Source organism: Actinia tenebrosa, unplaced genomic scaffold, assembly GCF_029948245.1.
Source record: "Actinia tenebrosa isolate PJP-AT-01 unplaced genomic scaffold, QUT_ActTen_1.0 PGA_scaffold15__27_contigs__length_11533743, whole genome shotgun sequence".
Lineage (NCBI taxonomy): Eukaryota > Metazoa > Cnidaria > Anthozoa > Actiniaria > Actiniidae > Actinia > Actinia tenebrosa.
This window is the reverse complement of record NW_028292575.1, coordinates 11252987-11269074: the sequence shown is the minus strand read 5'-3', so window position 1 is coordinate 11269074 and position 16088 is coordinate 11252987. Positions and strand designations below refer to the sequence as shown.

Genomic DNA, 16088 nt, shown 5'->3' with positions numbered 1-16088 from the left:
TATATACAAACTTTCTTCAATAAGGCACACATTTGCAGCTACGCCCATCCGCTTTTTAAGGAAGTGCTATGTACACATTGAAAACTGGGCGTATCTTTCGTGTCCATATTTCATGATTTATAGCTTGTATTTTGTCTTTAGTTGTTCCTGAGTTCACAATTTTGCCGCAAGATCAAATGGTACTAGTTGGATCGCACGTGCTGTTCACGTGTGCAGCCTCTGGTGTTCCTCTTCCCCACATATCTTGGTTATTCAACGATAAACCAACCAACTATAACGTTACCAATGGCAACCTGTTTTTTACCGCTGTACACAACAATCGCTCATACGAAGGAAACTACACGTGCGTAGCGAGGAGCAGGGCCGGTGAAGATAGGCGAACAGTCTCGTTATATGTCGATGGTAAGGAGGTGCTAAAACACGTTTCAAGCCATTAACATACTTTTGTTAATGAAGGTCGTAAAACCTATATTTCTTGTCTAAATATAAATTTTTAAATAAAGTTTTGATTTATTTTGTCAGAGCTGCCAAATGTTCGTATAGAAGGCCCATCCCAAGTAGAACTCGACACAAACCTGACTCTCACATGCGTCGTCACCGGTGACCCAATACCCTTTGTTTATTGGACAAGAGATGGGTCACGTGATATTCCAGATGCCATTTTTTCCAACATGAATAGAACCTTATCAATAGCTAGCGCGCAGCTACCTGTGGAAGGTGTTTATCGGTGTGTCGCGTGGAACCGAGCGGGGAATGATTCTATGGACTTCAATGTTACTGCTCTGGGTAGGTGTTTAAGATGAGCTGCTGTTTACGATGGAAAACACTGTCAATTATTTAAACATTTTTACCTAATACTCCTGACTTGGCGCGTAAAGTTTACGTATAATACTTATCTCCTTAATCTGCGATGCGGGACTTATCACGCATGCGCAAGATTCCAGTAAGATCGCGGGCGCATGAGGGCACACTCCGTCTTGTTTGAAGAATGGAATATTCGTGTTCTGTGTTCCGTAGGCAAACAGTTTGAGTTCAGGGCATTATAGTCCAAGACATTCAAGTGCGGGGAAAAACCACATCAAGGAGTAGACAATGCACATTACTTCACTAATCAATGTATATTAATGTATATTATTGACCTCCTCAGCCTATCCCATGGTGCACGTCCCTCCGCCATATCTCCGTGCATATCGTCTAGATCAATCAAACATCAGTATCGAATGCAAAGGAAGTGGATATCCCACACCAACTGTGCTGTGGAAAAAAGGCGATGACGTCATCCCGTTGGTTGAATTCTTGTCGGTAAATGATACTGACGGCGTAGTACAAGTATCCGAGGGTAATATCAGTAATCCTCTTCATAATGTCACGAGTGTTTTGTATCTGAGAACACGAGGAATACTGTACAGTGATGCAGGGAACTACACATGTGAGGTGACTCATTCTGCTAGTCCTAACCCTGCGCACCAGACGCTCGAGGTTTTGTGTGAGTATCGATCGAGACATTGCTTCATCGTTTACCCCTCCAACAGACCACATCTATTTTATGTTTGCTTCCTCTTTAACTTATTCCATATATTTTCAATTCTCAGTTGAACCTGAGTTCATTTTCACTTCAACCGACAAAATCGTGTTGACCGGAAGTAACGTCACGTTTTCGTGCTTTGCATCTGGAGTACCCGAGCCTTCTATTGGTTGGATGTTTAACAATGGTAACGTGTCAGTACCTCATTGGACAACAGACACTAACATCACCGTGATAGATGTTAAGAACAGTGATCTGTATGAAGGGAACTACACGTGTATGGCGACCAGTAGAGCTGGGACGGACAGACACACGGTTTGGCTGGAAGTAGACGGTAGGCACAAGTTAATCTTTTGATAGAATCTAATGTAAAAGATTGGTTTATTTCGAGCCCATTTTATCTAGATAATTTTGGTTCATCAACATCCAGAAATGTCAGGATTCTTTTTGGTTCCATTTTATCCAGTAATATTAATAAATTTTGATCCATTCCATCCAGTAATATCGGGCATATTCAAATTAGCCTTAATAAAATCTTTGTCTCTTTGTCCAGTTCCATCGATTGTCCGTAGCATCACCGGTAACACCAGCATCACAATCAACACGGCTATCAATCTGACATGCGCAGTAGATGGTGACCCATATCCCAATGTCTTCTGGGTAAAGGACGGATCTCGAAACATCTCCGGGGCTGTCTATCACCATGACAACCGAAGCCTATTGATAAGGCATGCGCAGATCAAAGACGAGGGCGAGTACCAATGTTTGGCAGAGAATAGAGCTGGAAAAGACAATAAAACAGTCGATATTTGTGTATTGGGTAAGTTTAAATATTTAAATATAATAAATTAATAATAATAATAATAATAATGATAATAATAATAATGTTTAGATAAAATGGTTTACGAATCTCGCCCCAGGCTTCTCTTTAATTTTCTTCCGATTGGGGACTGGTGCGAGGAAATAAAGTGACGTCATCTACTACGAATTACTATTTATTAATTTATTTTCAACTTTATCTTGCAGCTTCTACAAGTATTTATACTTCTCACTCGTCACCAAAAGTCTTCAATAGAGGAGCTGACAATCAATTTATTGATTGCTATGGTAACGGCTATCCAAAGCCCTCAATCTTCTGGCTTCATTCCAACGCGATCGTTCCCTTGGTAGTCGAATTGACTAATGAAGACACAAAGCGTGTTGTCCAGATGGTCAAGAATGATATCTTACTTCCTCTGCAGAATGTAACAAGTCGGTTGTATCTGCGAACATCTGGACTGACTTATGCACAGGCTGGGAACTACTCGTGCCAAGTCTCCAATAAAGTTTCCACTTCTCTTAGGACAGTGGAGGTTTTGTGTGAGTGAATTTTTATCTTTCAGTTAGACATTATGTCTTATTGTAGAAAGTAGAAAGTATCACAATAAAAATGTGTTGCGTGCAAAGTGGTATTAGAAGCAAAATTACAACAGTGTTTTGTGACGCGATTTTGTTGCCCGTATTACTGCATCTTTGCGTTTAAAGTAAAAAAAGTCCATTGTTGTTAAATTTAGTTTTCCCGATCATCGATGTGATGCCATCAGATCAAATAGTCCTCGAAGGAGCGAATGTCACATTTACCTGTAAAGCATCAGGCGTTCCTCACCCAACTGTCACGTGGTTGTTTAACGGACAAACTATCCCATGGAACCACACGATCTCCAATGAGTCTTTGGTGCTGTGGAATGTTAGAAATAAAGTTCATGAAGGGAACTACACGTGTCTGGCGACAAGCAGAGCTGGACAGACAAGCTACACGGCACAACTTGCTGTAGACGGTAAGTTCTTTAGAAAAACGCGGATAACCGCTGTGTCCCCTGTGCTCATTTACTCAGGGTCAGCCTCATTTCAGAGTCCCAATATTTAGAAATAGAGCATGTGCATGTTACGTCATTGCCCCCATCTTGGTTAACGATAGCAAAGCATTCCTTATTAGCTTCTCTTGTTAGATCAAACAACATGGCGGATGTTTCATTGTTATTCATATCTCAAGGATTTTGAGTCACATGTTCGCACACACACTGTATACCAACGGTAAAGGAAAGAACGCACAACTTCAACAATGCAAACGCTTCGAAATTCCATGGAATTTTTTCACTAGAATACGTGAATATTCTAATCAAAATCGAGGTATATCTCGCGCAACAGTATTTGAACTATTCCGATTCTGTTCCATGATCGTGATATGACTACCATTTTGCAATCTTGCTTCAGTTCCTCCTCGAATACTCGAAGTTCATGGCAACAGAACATACCTGATCAATACGAAGATTCTCCTAACATGTAACGTGACTGGTGACCCAGTCCCTTCCATCTCGTGGACAAGGCCTGGTGCTAAGCCTATCAGTTTCAACAAAACGCTTGTTATTGACAAGGCTGGATTGGATGATGAGGGTGAATACCAGTGTGTGGCAGTCAGCAGAGCTGGCAACACGTCCTACAAAGTCTTCATAACAATTCAAGGTATTGCGAAATATTTCTATAGTTTGGACATGCAACAACGTGGGAACTATTTCTGTCAGTCATCCATTTTGAGTAATTATTTTTAATTACCTTTGGTGCGTAAAAAAAGTTGACAATAATAAAAATACCATCTCAGTATCCTGATAATCTTATATATGCTTCTATGCTTGGATTCTGTCCTAAAACTAACTCTCTTCTGGTGACTTACGAATTAACTTACAATTACAGATCAATAGAGTGCAAACAATATAACCGTGAAACTTTAGTAATACTAAATAGCACAATTTCATGCAAATTCCATTGTTTTCTATTGTTTAATTAGCACTATTTTGTACTATTTAGTAATAAGTGTTTCACGGATTAATTATTTGCACTCTATATTTTAAAACTGCTACTTAGAATTACGCTCTGGCAAATTGCTAAAACACATTAAATAGAATTTAAAACGTTCTACTAATTCAATGATAATTGATATTATTAAATCTTCAGCTCTTGTTAGTTTGTACGTCCCTCGACCAATCAGAAGATCTTATCTCCAAGGAGACCAGAATGTCACTATCGACTGCCATGCGAATGGCTACCCTAAACCATCAATAAGCTGGTGGTACAATGGCCGTCCTGTTCTTACGGTTGATGAAGTATATCCTACTCATACGTCACAGGTTGTTCAAGTCACGTGGGAAAAAATCTCAGAAAAGCTGCAGAATGTCACGAGTCGGTTGTTTATTCGCGTTGATGGGATCTCGTTCATCGATGCTGGGAACTACACTTGTAACGCTAGTAATGGCGTGGGGGATGATCCTCGGCTGCAGTCCGTGGAGATCTTGTGTGAGTGTTAGAAACAATGCTTGCTGTGATACCGTACCATGGGTCGTGCTACATATGTGATTCCGTACCATGAACGTGTCGTGCCCCTTGCCGTTCGTCGTGCGCCGTATATTTTTACCTTCACTCATAATTTACGTAATCCCTAACCTACAATTTTGTCCCTGATTCACAGTTCGCCCTGAAATCCACCAACCTCCTCAAAGCAAAACCGTCCTCGCAGACACAAATGTTACCTTCTTCTGTAACGCAACTGGTGTTCCACAACCAACACTCACCTGGACCTTCAGTAAAGGCAGAGTTCGTTCCACAGATGTAACAGCAAACAGCCTGCTTCTTCCTTATGTACAGAATACTGACTCGTACGAAGGGGTTTACACGTGTAATGCTAGTAATATTGTTGGAACGGCAAGTACTTCAGCGAGGCTGACCATACATAGTAAGTATAAATTTGCATGACTATTAACAGTCAGAAAAGGGGCTCGTCCGTGAAGTACGTTCCACACACACACTATCACTACATTCTATATTATAATACACAACGCTCAACTCACATCTTGATTTTTATGAAGAATGAAAAACTGGAGAACCTGGAGAAAAACCCTCGTGGCAAGAGAGAGAAGACAAAAAATCAAACAAACTCAACTGACACTTGCGGTGAGGAACCTAGTAGCGCATGACACTCAAAACGGAATAGAGTGAGTCTACGAGGTGTGGAGGCGAAACTTGGTACTTCAAGAATAGCTTTGTATGTACGATTCTTTTTCGATGCGCTAACAAAACAAATCTTCTCTTCATAGCAATGCCCAAAATAACCATCCATCTCCCAGGATCTATGATCATAGAACGAGGAACAACAGCTAACCTTACCTGTGAATCACGTGGTGATCCAGAACCTAAATATCGTTGGTACAAATCAGATCGACTTGTAAATGAAAATAAGACCCTGTTGCTAAGCAACGTGACCGTTAAGGATGAGGGGAGGTATACATGTGAGGTGTATAACATTGAGGGGAATGATACTACGTCAACGAACATCACTGTACACGGTGAGTGAGTCTAGTATACGATAAACCAAGGGGTTTTCTATTGTGCTTTAAGTTTTTGATGGACATTTTTCGTTGTTGTTGTTGTTTTCTTTTCGTTGCAGGATTAATAAATTTAGTATCTTAAGAATTTTTTGTGTTTTCGTTTGTTTGTTGTTTTTTTGTTTTTTGTTTTTTGTTTTGCTTTTGTTTGTTGTTGTTGTTGTGTTTTTTTTGTTTGTTTGTTTGTTTTGTTTTGGTTTGGTTTGTTGGGGAGATTAACTGAATATCTTAAGAAAATTTCATTTATTCTTCCCCATCTTTCAATTTTCTTTTTGTCACTCATAATAGCCGTTCCAGTATTGTTGCAAGCACTCCCTTTGGTCAGCGGCATCATCTTGAATAAAACACTTCAACTATCATGTAGAGCCGAGTCTATTCCTCCACCAAATGTGACCTGGTTATTAAACGGAAGTCTGGTGACCAATGACAGCCGAAGTCACTTTTTCATACAAACATCCGGGATATTCGTAAAGACCTCGACTCTGACGATCACCCGCGTGCAATATGAAGACAGAGGGACGTTTCAGTGTGTGTTTAGTAACTATAGGGGCATTGTCAATAGTACTACTTCACTGGAGGTGTACGGTAAGCATATATGGATAGAATTTTACAAACGTTTCCTAAGAAAATTCAAAATTACTAAATTACTCAGAACTCGACACAAAGCAATAGAAATAAATGTTCAACCAATCAGCGCGCAGCTTACGCTTGTCGGCTCCTAATTCTAAATGGCGGATCGAGGAAGAAGTAAATTGGGCTTCCTGTGGTTAAATATTTTAGTCAAAATTAATATAGTATCGTAAATGGGGTACTTTTACTTGATTCCCAACCGTATCTCCAGAAAAGTCGTACGCGAGAAGGAAACGTGCACAAAAACGTATTGCAATATGACAGATGAAGTGTTTGTCAATGATATTCGCTTAACTATTTGAATACCGTTAAAACTCGACAAAAATATATTCTCTCTTCGCTACACTCAATAAAGACTTTAGTAACACATGAAAGTAAAAGTACTGAAGCTTTTGGGTGTTGGTGGATGGTCTGAAAAGAAGCAATGCGGGGTGGGAGGAATACAAGGTCCTTTTATAATTTTTCTCAAAAAATTTAGTCTCTACTTCTTGTAATATTTCAGCATGCAATTACTAGTTATAAATTTATAAATTTATTATTGAAATAAAAATCATAGGACAAAAGCTGCAGATTCGACGTAAAATAGTGTTTGCGATCCGCACAATCCAGTTAACCGAAGTCCAGTCCATTCCACCCATGCACGGTTCCTGATTTTCCAAAATTAAAAATCTTTCAAAATTTCAGAATCTAGAAGCATAAATCAGATTTTAGTGGTTGGGTATATTTGTACTACACAATACGATTATCCATACCTTTGGAACCGCCTTAATTGACTTCACCAAAACCTACTTTGTCGCAACGGCAAATTTAACTGTATGATTTCGCGCGTGTGATCGAGAAGCGCTGTAATAACTGGTTTTCTTTATTTCACTGCAGTCCCACCGAGAATCGTAACTCCACTGACAAACAGGACGTACCCCAAAGGAAGCATGCTAACCATGACTTGCCAAGTCACCGGCGATCCCTATCCCAGTGTTTATTGGTTCAAATCAGGATCACGTGACATCCCACGTGCGCAGTTATCCAATAGAAACACGACGTTGGTAATCAATGATTTGAGGTTTGGTGATCGTGGAGAATATCGATGTATGGCTGTGAACAAGGGAGGGAATGACTCGTCCACCGCCACAATTATCATCACAGGTTTGTCATTGACTTTATAGGGTTGTTCTTGCTCTTCTTCTGCGTTTTGATTTCTCACACTCTGCGGTCCCCTTTGGTCATCAGACCGAGAGGGATTGAGAACGAAAAAAGTACGCCACACACAGGTAGCCCATGTATTTTTATTCTCATTGTAGTACCAACGTCAGTGGAGATCGCAAGGCCATTCACTAGAGTCTACAGTCGTGGCATGGCCAACATTAATATCACTTGCTATGCTATCGGCTTCCCTAAACCAACCTTGGAGTGGCGCAGATATGGAGCACGTATTCCTGTAGTCTCTAATCTCACGGAGGGCAACAAGCATGTAATGGTTCAAATCATTAAAGATGATGTCAGTGGGGTGGATAATCTAATGAAGATGTACAGCGTGCTTTACTTGAGACCAGCAGGGATAACCTATGATGAGGCAGGGAACTATACATGTGTGGCTAATCGATCTATTGATGGAATGTCTGCGCAGAAGACGATAGAAGTTTTGTGTAAGTACGAAATATCTTTTTTACGTTACTGGGTCTGGAATCCCATGTCCAAAACCTTGATGTTACGTCACTTACAAAACTAACATTCATATGACGTTACTTGAGACCTAACATTCATATGACGTCACTTGAGACGTAACATTCATATAAGACGTAACATTTATATGACATCACATTAGACCTAACATTCATATGAGACCTAACATTCATATGACGTCACATGAGAGCTAACATTCATATGAGACCTAATATTTATATGACGTCACATGATACCTAACATTCATATGACGTCACATGATACCTTACATTCATATGACATCACATGAGACCTAACATTACGACGTTATAAAGACTGAACGAGGACTTTTTTCTTAATCTCCCCTTAGTCCCTCTGTAATACGACGTCACTTGAAACGTGACATTTATATGACGTCACCAAGAATGACATTTATAATGACGTAACCTGGATTTTTTTGCCCTCCTTGTAAATGAAGTCTTGCTCCATTTATACGCTATCTAACGAGGCGTAATAATAATGTATATCTTGTTATAATTTAGTCGTACCAGAATTCGACGTCACGCCACGAACGCAGATAGTCACGGTGGGAAGTAACGTAACGTTTTCCTGTAACGCTTCTGGCATCCCGTCGCCTACCATCTCTTGGTTCTTCAATGGTAAACCAATTATCGCTCCTAGTATTCCTAGCGTGCGTCGAGACATTTTAAGAGTTTTCTTAGTGCAGAACACTGATGCGTATGAAGGGCAGTATACGTGTAGTGCTACAAGCAGAGCAGGGACTTCAAACTACACGGCTTCTTTGGCCATAGACGGTACGTATACGTGCTAATGGATCTCGTGTTAACATACCATTAATTTTAGCTAATGTATTTTCCATTCATCAACAGTTGCGCCTGTTGTCATAGACTTGATTGGTAACACCACAGTGTTTTCTGGGTCAAAGATCAATCTGACGTGTGTTGTACAAGGAGATCCAGTACCGCGCGTCCTGTGGATGAAGGACGGATCGATGATCCCGCCACGTGCTAATGTTTCTAAAGATACATACAGTTTGATAATTGAAAAGGTAGTGTTTGAAGACAGAGGACTCTACCAGTGTGTTGCAGTTAACAGAGCGGGAAATGATAGCCGTCAAGTGCGCATGACCGTATTGGGTAAGACCTCCTTTTATATCCCTAAAAAGAATTAAATACCTTCATCCATTAATTCATCCATCCATCCATCCATCCATCCATCCATCCATCCATCCATCCGTCCATCCGTCCATCCGTCCATCCGTCCGTCCATCCGTCCATTCATTCATTCATTCATTCATTCATTCATTCATTCATTCATTTTCTTATTTTTTCAGTTCCACCCATGGTTCACGTACAGCCTCCTCTTCCCCGAGTCTTCAAGCAGAACCAACCAAACATCTACATCGATTGCTATGGCAACGGTTACCCACAACCCTATGTTTCCTGGTCCATCAATAACACCATCATTTCAATAATACCATATATGACGTCAGACTACTTCACCAGCACAGTGCAGATAATGAACCAGAACATCTCACACCCTATGGATAACGTTACAAGTCGGTTGTATCTGAGAAAGGAGGGACTCACTCTCAAGGAGGCTGGAAACTATTCTTGTTCTGCAGTGAGTGGGATTGGTTCGATATCTGTGAGGACAGTCGAAGTACTGTGTAAGTAAAGCACAGCCAATCAGAATGCACGAAATATGTTCCCCTTTTCCTTCCTATCAGGCATTGCGGCCTAGGTGTATTTTCAATTGACGAGCCCCGTGGAACCAATCGCCACGCGAGAGATCTTTTTTATCCCATCAATGTTCGTCATTGTGCAGTCAAGATTACGTCAAGGTTTTTCCTTGATAAAGAAAGTCTATCCTCTTCTGAAAACTTTTTGAGAAGCGCAAGTTTGTGGACTACCTACCAAAATCTTTGCTTTTTTACAGTCTTTCCTGAGTTTGAAGTCACTCCCGTCAACAAAATCGTCCTGGAAGGAAGCACTGTACTTTTTAAGTGTGAAATGTCAGGCGTTCCTAGTCCAAGTGTCATGTGGTATTTCAGTGGAGGGAGTCTCCCCAGTCCCCACACTACCCAAGGAAGCAACCTCTTGATTCCAGATGTAAAGAATACCCAATCATATGAAGGGAATTACACGTGTGTTGGTCAGAGTAGAGCTGGAAGATCAAACCACACAGCTCAACTGGTGGTTCATGGTAAGATTAATCGTAGCATGGTACCTTCAATACCATCAGTACAATGCACTACGTCATACTACAATACCAGCTGATCTGAAATAGTGTGGCAAAAATGACGTCACTGCAAAACTGAGGTTTCATGAAGCTTGACAAAATTTTGAACTATTATGTCACTGATCTGAAGTAGTGTGGCAAAAATGACGTCACTGCAAAACTGAGGTTTCATGAAGCTTGACAAAATTTTGAACTATTATGTCACTGATCTGAAGTAGTGTGGCAAAAATGACGTCACTGCAAAACTGAGGTTTCATGAAGCTTGACAAAATTTTGAACTATTATATCACTGTTATCAAGCCGCTTATTACCTGTAAACCAACATTTCAAGAGGAAAAGTGACACATATTTTTGCAAACATTTTTGATTCTGATTGGCTAGCATTTCTTTTCAGATCAGCTGGTCGAGCTTGGCTCTTTCTCAAAGCTTTAGAATTATTGTAGGATCTGTTAAAGTGCGGATCGAAAAACCGTGGGCACCTAGAAATATTTCAAGAATGTTTAATCAGCCAATCAGAAGCGTTATTGTTGTCTTTCCGTTATCTTGTGGTTAGAAAGTCAATTCTGATTGGCCGGAAGAAAGAAGAATAGAATATTCCTAAAATATTTCTAGGTGCCCACGGTTTTTCGATTCGCACTGTAAGATGCAGCAGCAAGTCTTGGTCTGCTTGTAATAACATACCTGTTCTGTTTTACCTTCCCGTAGTATCACCAGTAATGATTGTCTCTCTAAACGACACACTCGTGGTCGAGCGAGGAAAACAAGTCACGCTTATTTGCAAAGCCGCTGGTGATCCTGAGCCCGCATACCTATGGACCAAAGATGGCGTAACACTGACAGGCAACAATCACGTGCGTTTCCATAACAACAACCAAATACTGGTTCTTACTAATGCAGCAACTAAAGATAATGGTGTTTATACGTGCTTGGCATATAACGTAGAAGGAAATGTGTCTACCAGTACGAATCTAACTGTACATGGTAAGTGGACCTTTATAAATCGACCAACCTGCTAACGACCGGTCGTTCGGTCAGAGAAATAACATTGGTTTCTTGCTGAACACGATTGATTCTAGCCTACGTATTTATGATGTTTGGGCTACCTGTGAGAGACAACTGTGACAGACACAGGTAGCCCAATACATAGCTTTCGTATCTACATCTAATCTATTACTAATATTATTAAAATATTATTAAAACATTGAAATGTTTTTGTTTTTAGCTACGGTATCCATGATACAAGGCCTTCAATCGCGAACAGAAATCCTAGAGAAAAAAACCTTGTCGTTAACATGCAAAGCAGATGCTATTCCCTTACCGAGCGTGACCTGGTACCGAAACAGCCAAGAAATCCAAGATGGCGCCGATAGAGGATGGAAAATCCGTTCAAACAGGTTTGATTCGACGTTAACCTCGACGATATCGCTGCAGAACGTCAGCTACAGTGACAGAGGCGACTTCACTTGTGCTTTCTCTAATTATCGAGGACACGCTAGGAGTACAGGACGTGTGGTTGTACAAGGTACACAGAAAATGGTTGTTAATCTGGTTACTACGTTTGTTATGTCGAAGGAATAACCATAATTAAACGAGATTTGGGGGAAGGATTAATAGTCATGGCTTTGAGACTCCCTTGAAAAAGAAAGAGTCCCTTGAACAAATGGGCAACTAAAAAGGGCGGTTATGTGAATGACGCCTGGTTCCTTTATTTTCCCGCCTTTTCCTCAACGCATCTTCACGTGAATGCGTAAACAAAACTTTCCTTCTTTTTCTTTCAGTCCCACCAGTGATTCTTCAACCACCAACTTCTATCTCAAGACTTTTGAACAAAAACGTCACATTCAGCTGTTCTGTGCGTGGATTCCCCGAGCCTACTATCACGTGGTCAAAAAATGGCGTATCTTTGAGCCAATCAGATCGTATCAGTATTACCATCATAAGAAAAAATGCGTCGATTGAGTTGACTAGCTATTTAAAAATCTTTAATTCTCTAAGGCAAGACACTGGTGTCTATATCTGTAACGCAAGTAATATTGTCGGTGCTGCTACAAGGCCTGCTACTCTCACAATTCTCGGTACGTTTGACTTCAGAAATTATCTTCACTCCTCTTTGTGTTTTTAATCATCCTTGATATAGGCGAAGAAATTTAATATGACAATGCTTTTCAATTGCTCTTTTACTCACTCCCCACGCCACTACATTTCACTATTTACAAAAACCAACACGCAACTCACATGTTGATTTTTACGGAGGGAGGAAAACCGGAGAACCCGTAGAAAACCCCTCGTGGCAAGCGAGAGAACAGCATATCAAACAAACCTTATTCACGTGTAGTGCCCGCAGGAATTGAACCCGCGACCCGACCCATAGGAATCACAGTGGGGCAAAGCAAGCGTTTTGCCGCTACGCCGCCTTGCTATTATGCTTTATGATCATTATGTTATAACATTTGGTAAACTGATGTACGCAACTTCTTAATTCAATAGAAAAACCAGATCACCCAGTCCTGTTAGTTGCTTCACTTACAGCTACAACAGCCTTGTTACAGTGGAATATCACGTTTGATGGCAACTCACCGATCAGATATTACACAATATCCTACAATAGTAGCAAGGGCGCATGGTCTATTAATATTACCGCTGACCAATCTAGGGAATACACGTTTAAAGGACTGTTACCAGCCACCCAGTACACATTCCGCGTCACCGCTACTAATGACATTGGTACTAGTACTGAAATAGAGAGCATGGGGACCACGCTTGAATCAGGTAAATTTTCTGGACGAAAAATATTCCGCTCGTGGTCACGTGACACTTGCTATGTTTCCTTAAAAACAATATATTTTTTTACCAAAGCGTATTTTTTTCGATATTCTATCCATAGTAATGGGCCTCTTTAACCTTGTTAAAGAAAGAAATATTACTCAAGAGAATGATGCACGGTTTCAAATGGGAGAACTATCGAAAATTGCGTTTATTAACTTTCTCTTCATTTATTACAGTGCCATGGCAACCAAGGAACGTCTACGCCCAGTCTCTTTCGTCCACGTCTGTGTTTGTCAACTGGACCATTCCCGCCAGGACTAATGGCATCCTCACTCGTTACGTGGTATTCGTACGAGCTGTCAATCAAACTATTGAGAAGGAAACCAATATCACTGTTGAACCATCGTTAACTAATACGACCATTGACCGTTTGATGCCATATACCTACTATGAGGGGGAGGTACAGGCTTATACCAAGATTGGTGGCGGTAATAGAAGTCGGTCTTTTGACGCAGTACTCACCTTTGAAGATGGTAAGTTATTGTTCTTCAGTTTGTGTAGTTGATTTTTTATCTCTGGTGGGCTTCCTGTGGTAATTGACTCAAAAAAAAAAAAAATCCTCGAAATTCCTGTTTCATTGTTATGTATATCTCAAGGGAGTTTGAGTCATGTGGTTGCAAACCAAGAATAACTAGTTATATCGTCGAGCATGCGCAGTAAGAAATAGCGTGCTATCAATTATCCAGCAACACACAGATTATCATTATTCGTTTTTCAAACGTCTCTTTGATTTTAGTCCCTAACGCACCAAGAAGACTTCGAGCAACGCAATCCACCTCTACTTCCATCACATTGTTATGGACAAGGCCAGTCAATGTGAACGGAATTCTCAGAGCTTATCGCACAAACCTTCGTGAACATTTGAATAACAATACCATGACATTAAATGTCACGCAAGACATCAACGAAGATACCGTGACATACACCGTCACAGAATTGCGTCCTTATACCGTTTACGATATATCAGTAAGTATATGGTTGTACCTCGTTGACTGCTATTTCAAAAATGGTTTAATGTATGAGCCGTAATCTGTTTCCTGCTCATCTTTCCATTTTTCGTTTTTCCAGGTTTACGCCGTGACGATTAATACCGGCAATGGCAGTAACACCATCGTCTACTCCACTGATGAAGATAGTAAGTGTTTTTTTTTTTCTCGGTCAAAGGAACTTTAACATTAAGTAAAAATTAAGTAATGATTCGTATAGGAAAGAATACCGCTCAAGAAGAATAAAGAGAGCCAATGAATGTGTTATTATATACGAACAATAAATCGAAATTCTATTGGATCATCTTTCAGAGCCTGGAGAACCACGTGACATCAAGGCCAAATTCAACGGAGAGGTCTACGAAGTGACGTGGCATCCACCGCTGGAACCAAATGGCGTCATTATCGAGTACAAGGTTTTATTTCAACTTGATCGAACAGTATCCGTGGAAAGTGACGCCCAAGATAAAGAATTCATCGTAGAGGGAGGAAAGACAAATCTTAAGGTTAAATTAACAGATCTGAATGGTGATAAGACATATAATATAAGAGTTCAAGCCAGAACGAGTAAAGGATATGGAAGGATTAGCACCAGTTATTCCACTATCAAGACCAACATCACCAGTAAGCATAAACTATTAATTTGTATCCCTCATATCGCCTTTATTTCTTCGTTCGCTCGTTCGTTCGCTCTTTCGTTGGTTGGTTGGTTGGTTGGTTCGTTCGTTCGATCGTTCGTTCGTTCGATCGTTTTATCATTCGTTCGTTCGCTCGTTCGTTCATTCGTTCATTCGTTCGTTTGTTCATGCCTTTGTTCGTTCGTTCGTTCGTTCGTTCGTTCGATCGTTTTATTGTTCGTCCGTTCGTTCGTACGTTCGTACGTCCGTCCGTCCGTCCGTTCATTCGTCCGTTCATTCGTTCGTTCGTTCGTTCGTTCGTTCGTTCGATCGATCGATCGTTTTATCATTCGTTCATTCGTTCGTTCGTTCGTTCGTTCGTTCGATCGACCGATCGTTTTATCATTCGTTCGTTCATTCGTTCGTTCATTCGTTCGTTCGTTCGTTCGTTCGTTCGTTCGTTCGTTTGTTCGTTCGTTCGTTCGTTCGTTCGTTTGTTCGTTCGTTTGTTCGTTCGTTCATTCGTTTGTTCGTTCGTTATTGTTGTGTGTGTACGTTGTTGCAAGCCTGATTGGGTCCAGAGGGATGTCAAGGTGTTTGTACCGAATGACCTCCCCTTACTGTCCTTGGTTCTTATCCTTGTTCTTTGTTACTACGTAATGCATGTTTCTTTCTTCAGATCCTCCAGAACCCGAAACTCCTTCCCAGACCCCTGACGTCACCATATCTACTGCCGTCATTCACATACCAAAGTTCTCGGACATCAACGGAAAAATCAGGTACGGTTTGTAATTACGCATTTCTGTGCCACTTTTCTAACTTTTCTTTGCTTTATAAATTAAAAGAAAACCATTCCAGAAAACTTCAATGGACCACTTAAGCTTCACTTAGTGTTTAACTTTTTATTTCAGACCATGTGCTACTGAGAATTAGATTCTTTGTTTAAGTTGTATCCATATTCATTTGTCTTCTCGTGTGCAACCGTTAAACAAAGTAATGATACCCAAGGGAATCAAACTTTGTATGAAATGGGAAACATTAATACGCCCGTATCTAAAACGGTCCATATACTTTTTCTCTTCTTTTCTTCTGTCTGTTGTGTGATTTCTATTATATTTCGTATATCATTTTATTCCTATCAAAAGTTTAACTTAATCTGACCCTACAT

The 16088-nt window shown here is 40.5% G+C and overlaps 1 protein-coding gene across 1 annotated transcript in view; it reads left to right on the top strand.

The window, feature by feature from the left end:
* LOC116287202 (uncharacterized) overlaps positions 1-16088 on the top strand; it is a 52059-nt gene that overhangs the window by 26174 nt on the left and 9797 nt on the right. Inside the window, exons 39-65 of the mRNA XM_089030861.1 lie at positions 142-402; positions 523-786; positions 1148-1486; positions 1593-1859; positions 2079-2345; positions 2552-2884; positions 3079-3342; positions 3779-4027; positions 4517-4855; positions 5028-5291; positions 5653-5901; positions 6229-6525; positions 7447-7713; positions 7869-8213; positions 8772-9044; positions 9120-9386; positions 9584-9919; positions 10189-10455; positions 11197-11472; positions 11714-12013; positions 12270-12566; positions 12979-13260; positions 13494-13790; positions 14054-14283; positions 14386-14452; positions 14616-14927; positions 15600-15699. Of these exons, the coding sequence (XP_088886987.1) occupies positions 142-402; positions 523-786; positions 1148-1486; positions 1593-1859; positions 2079-2345; positions 2552-2884; positions 3079-3342; positions 3779-4027; positions 4517-4855; positions 5028-5291; positions 5653-5901; positions 6229-6525; positions 7447-7713; positions 7869-8213; positions 8772-9044; positions 9120-9386; positions 9584-9919; positions 10189-10455; positions 11197-11472; positions 11714-12013; positions 12270-12566; positions 12979-13260; positions 13494-13790; positions 14054-14283; positions 14386-14452; positions 14616-14927; positions 15600-15699 (7309 nt within the window). The remainder of the gene's footprint in view (positions 1-141; positions 403-522; positions 787-1147; positions 1487-1592; positions 1860-2078; positions 2346-2551; positions 2885-3078; positions 3343-3778; positions 4028-4516; positions 4856-5027; positions 5292-5652; positions 5902-6228; positions 6526-7446; positions 7714-7868; positions 8214-8771; positions 9045-9119; positions 9387-9583; positions 9920-10188; positions 10456-11196; positions 11473-11713; positions 12014-12269; positions 12567-12978; positions 13261-13493; positions 13791-14053; positions 14284-14385; positions 14453-14615; positions 14928-15599; positions 15700-16088) is intronic.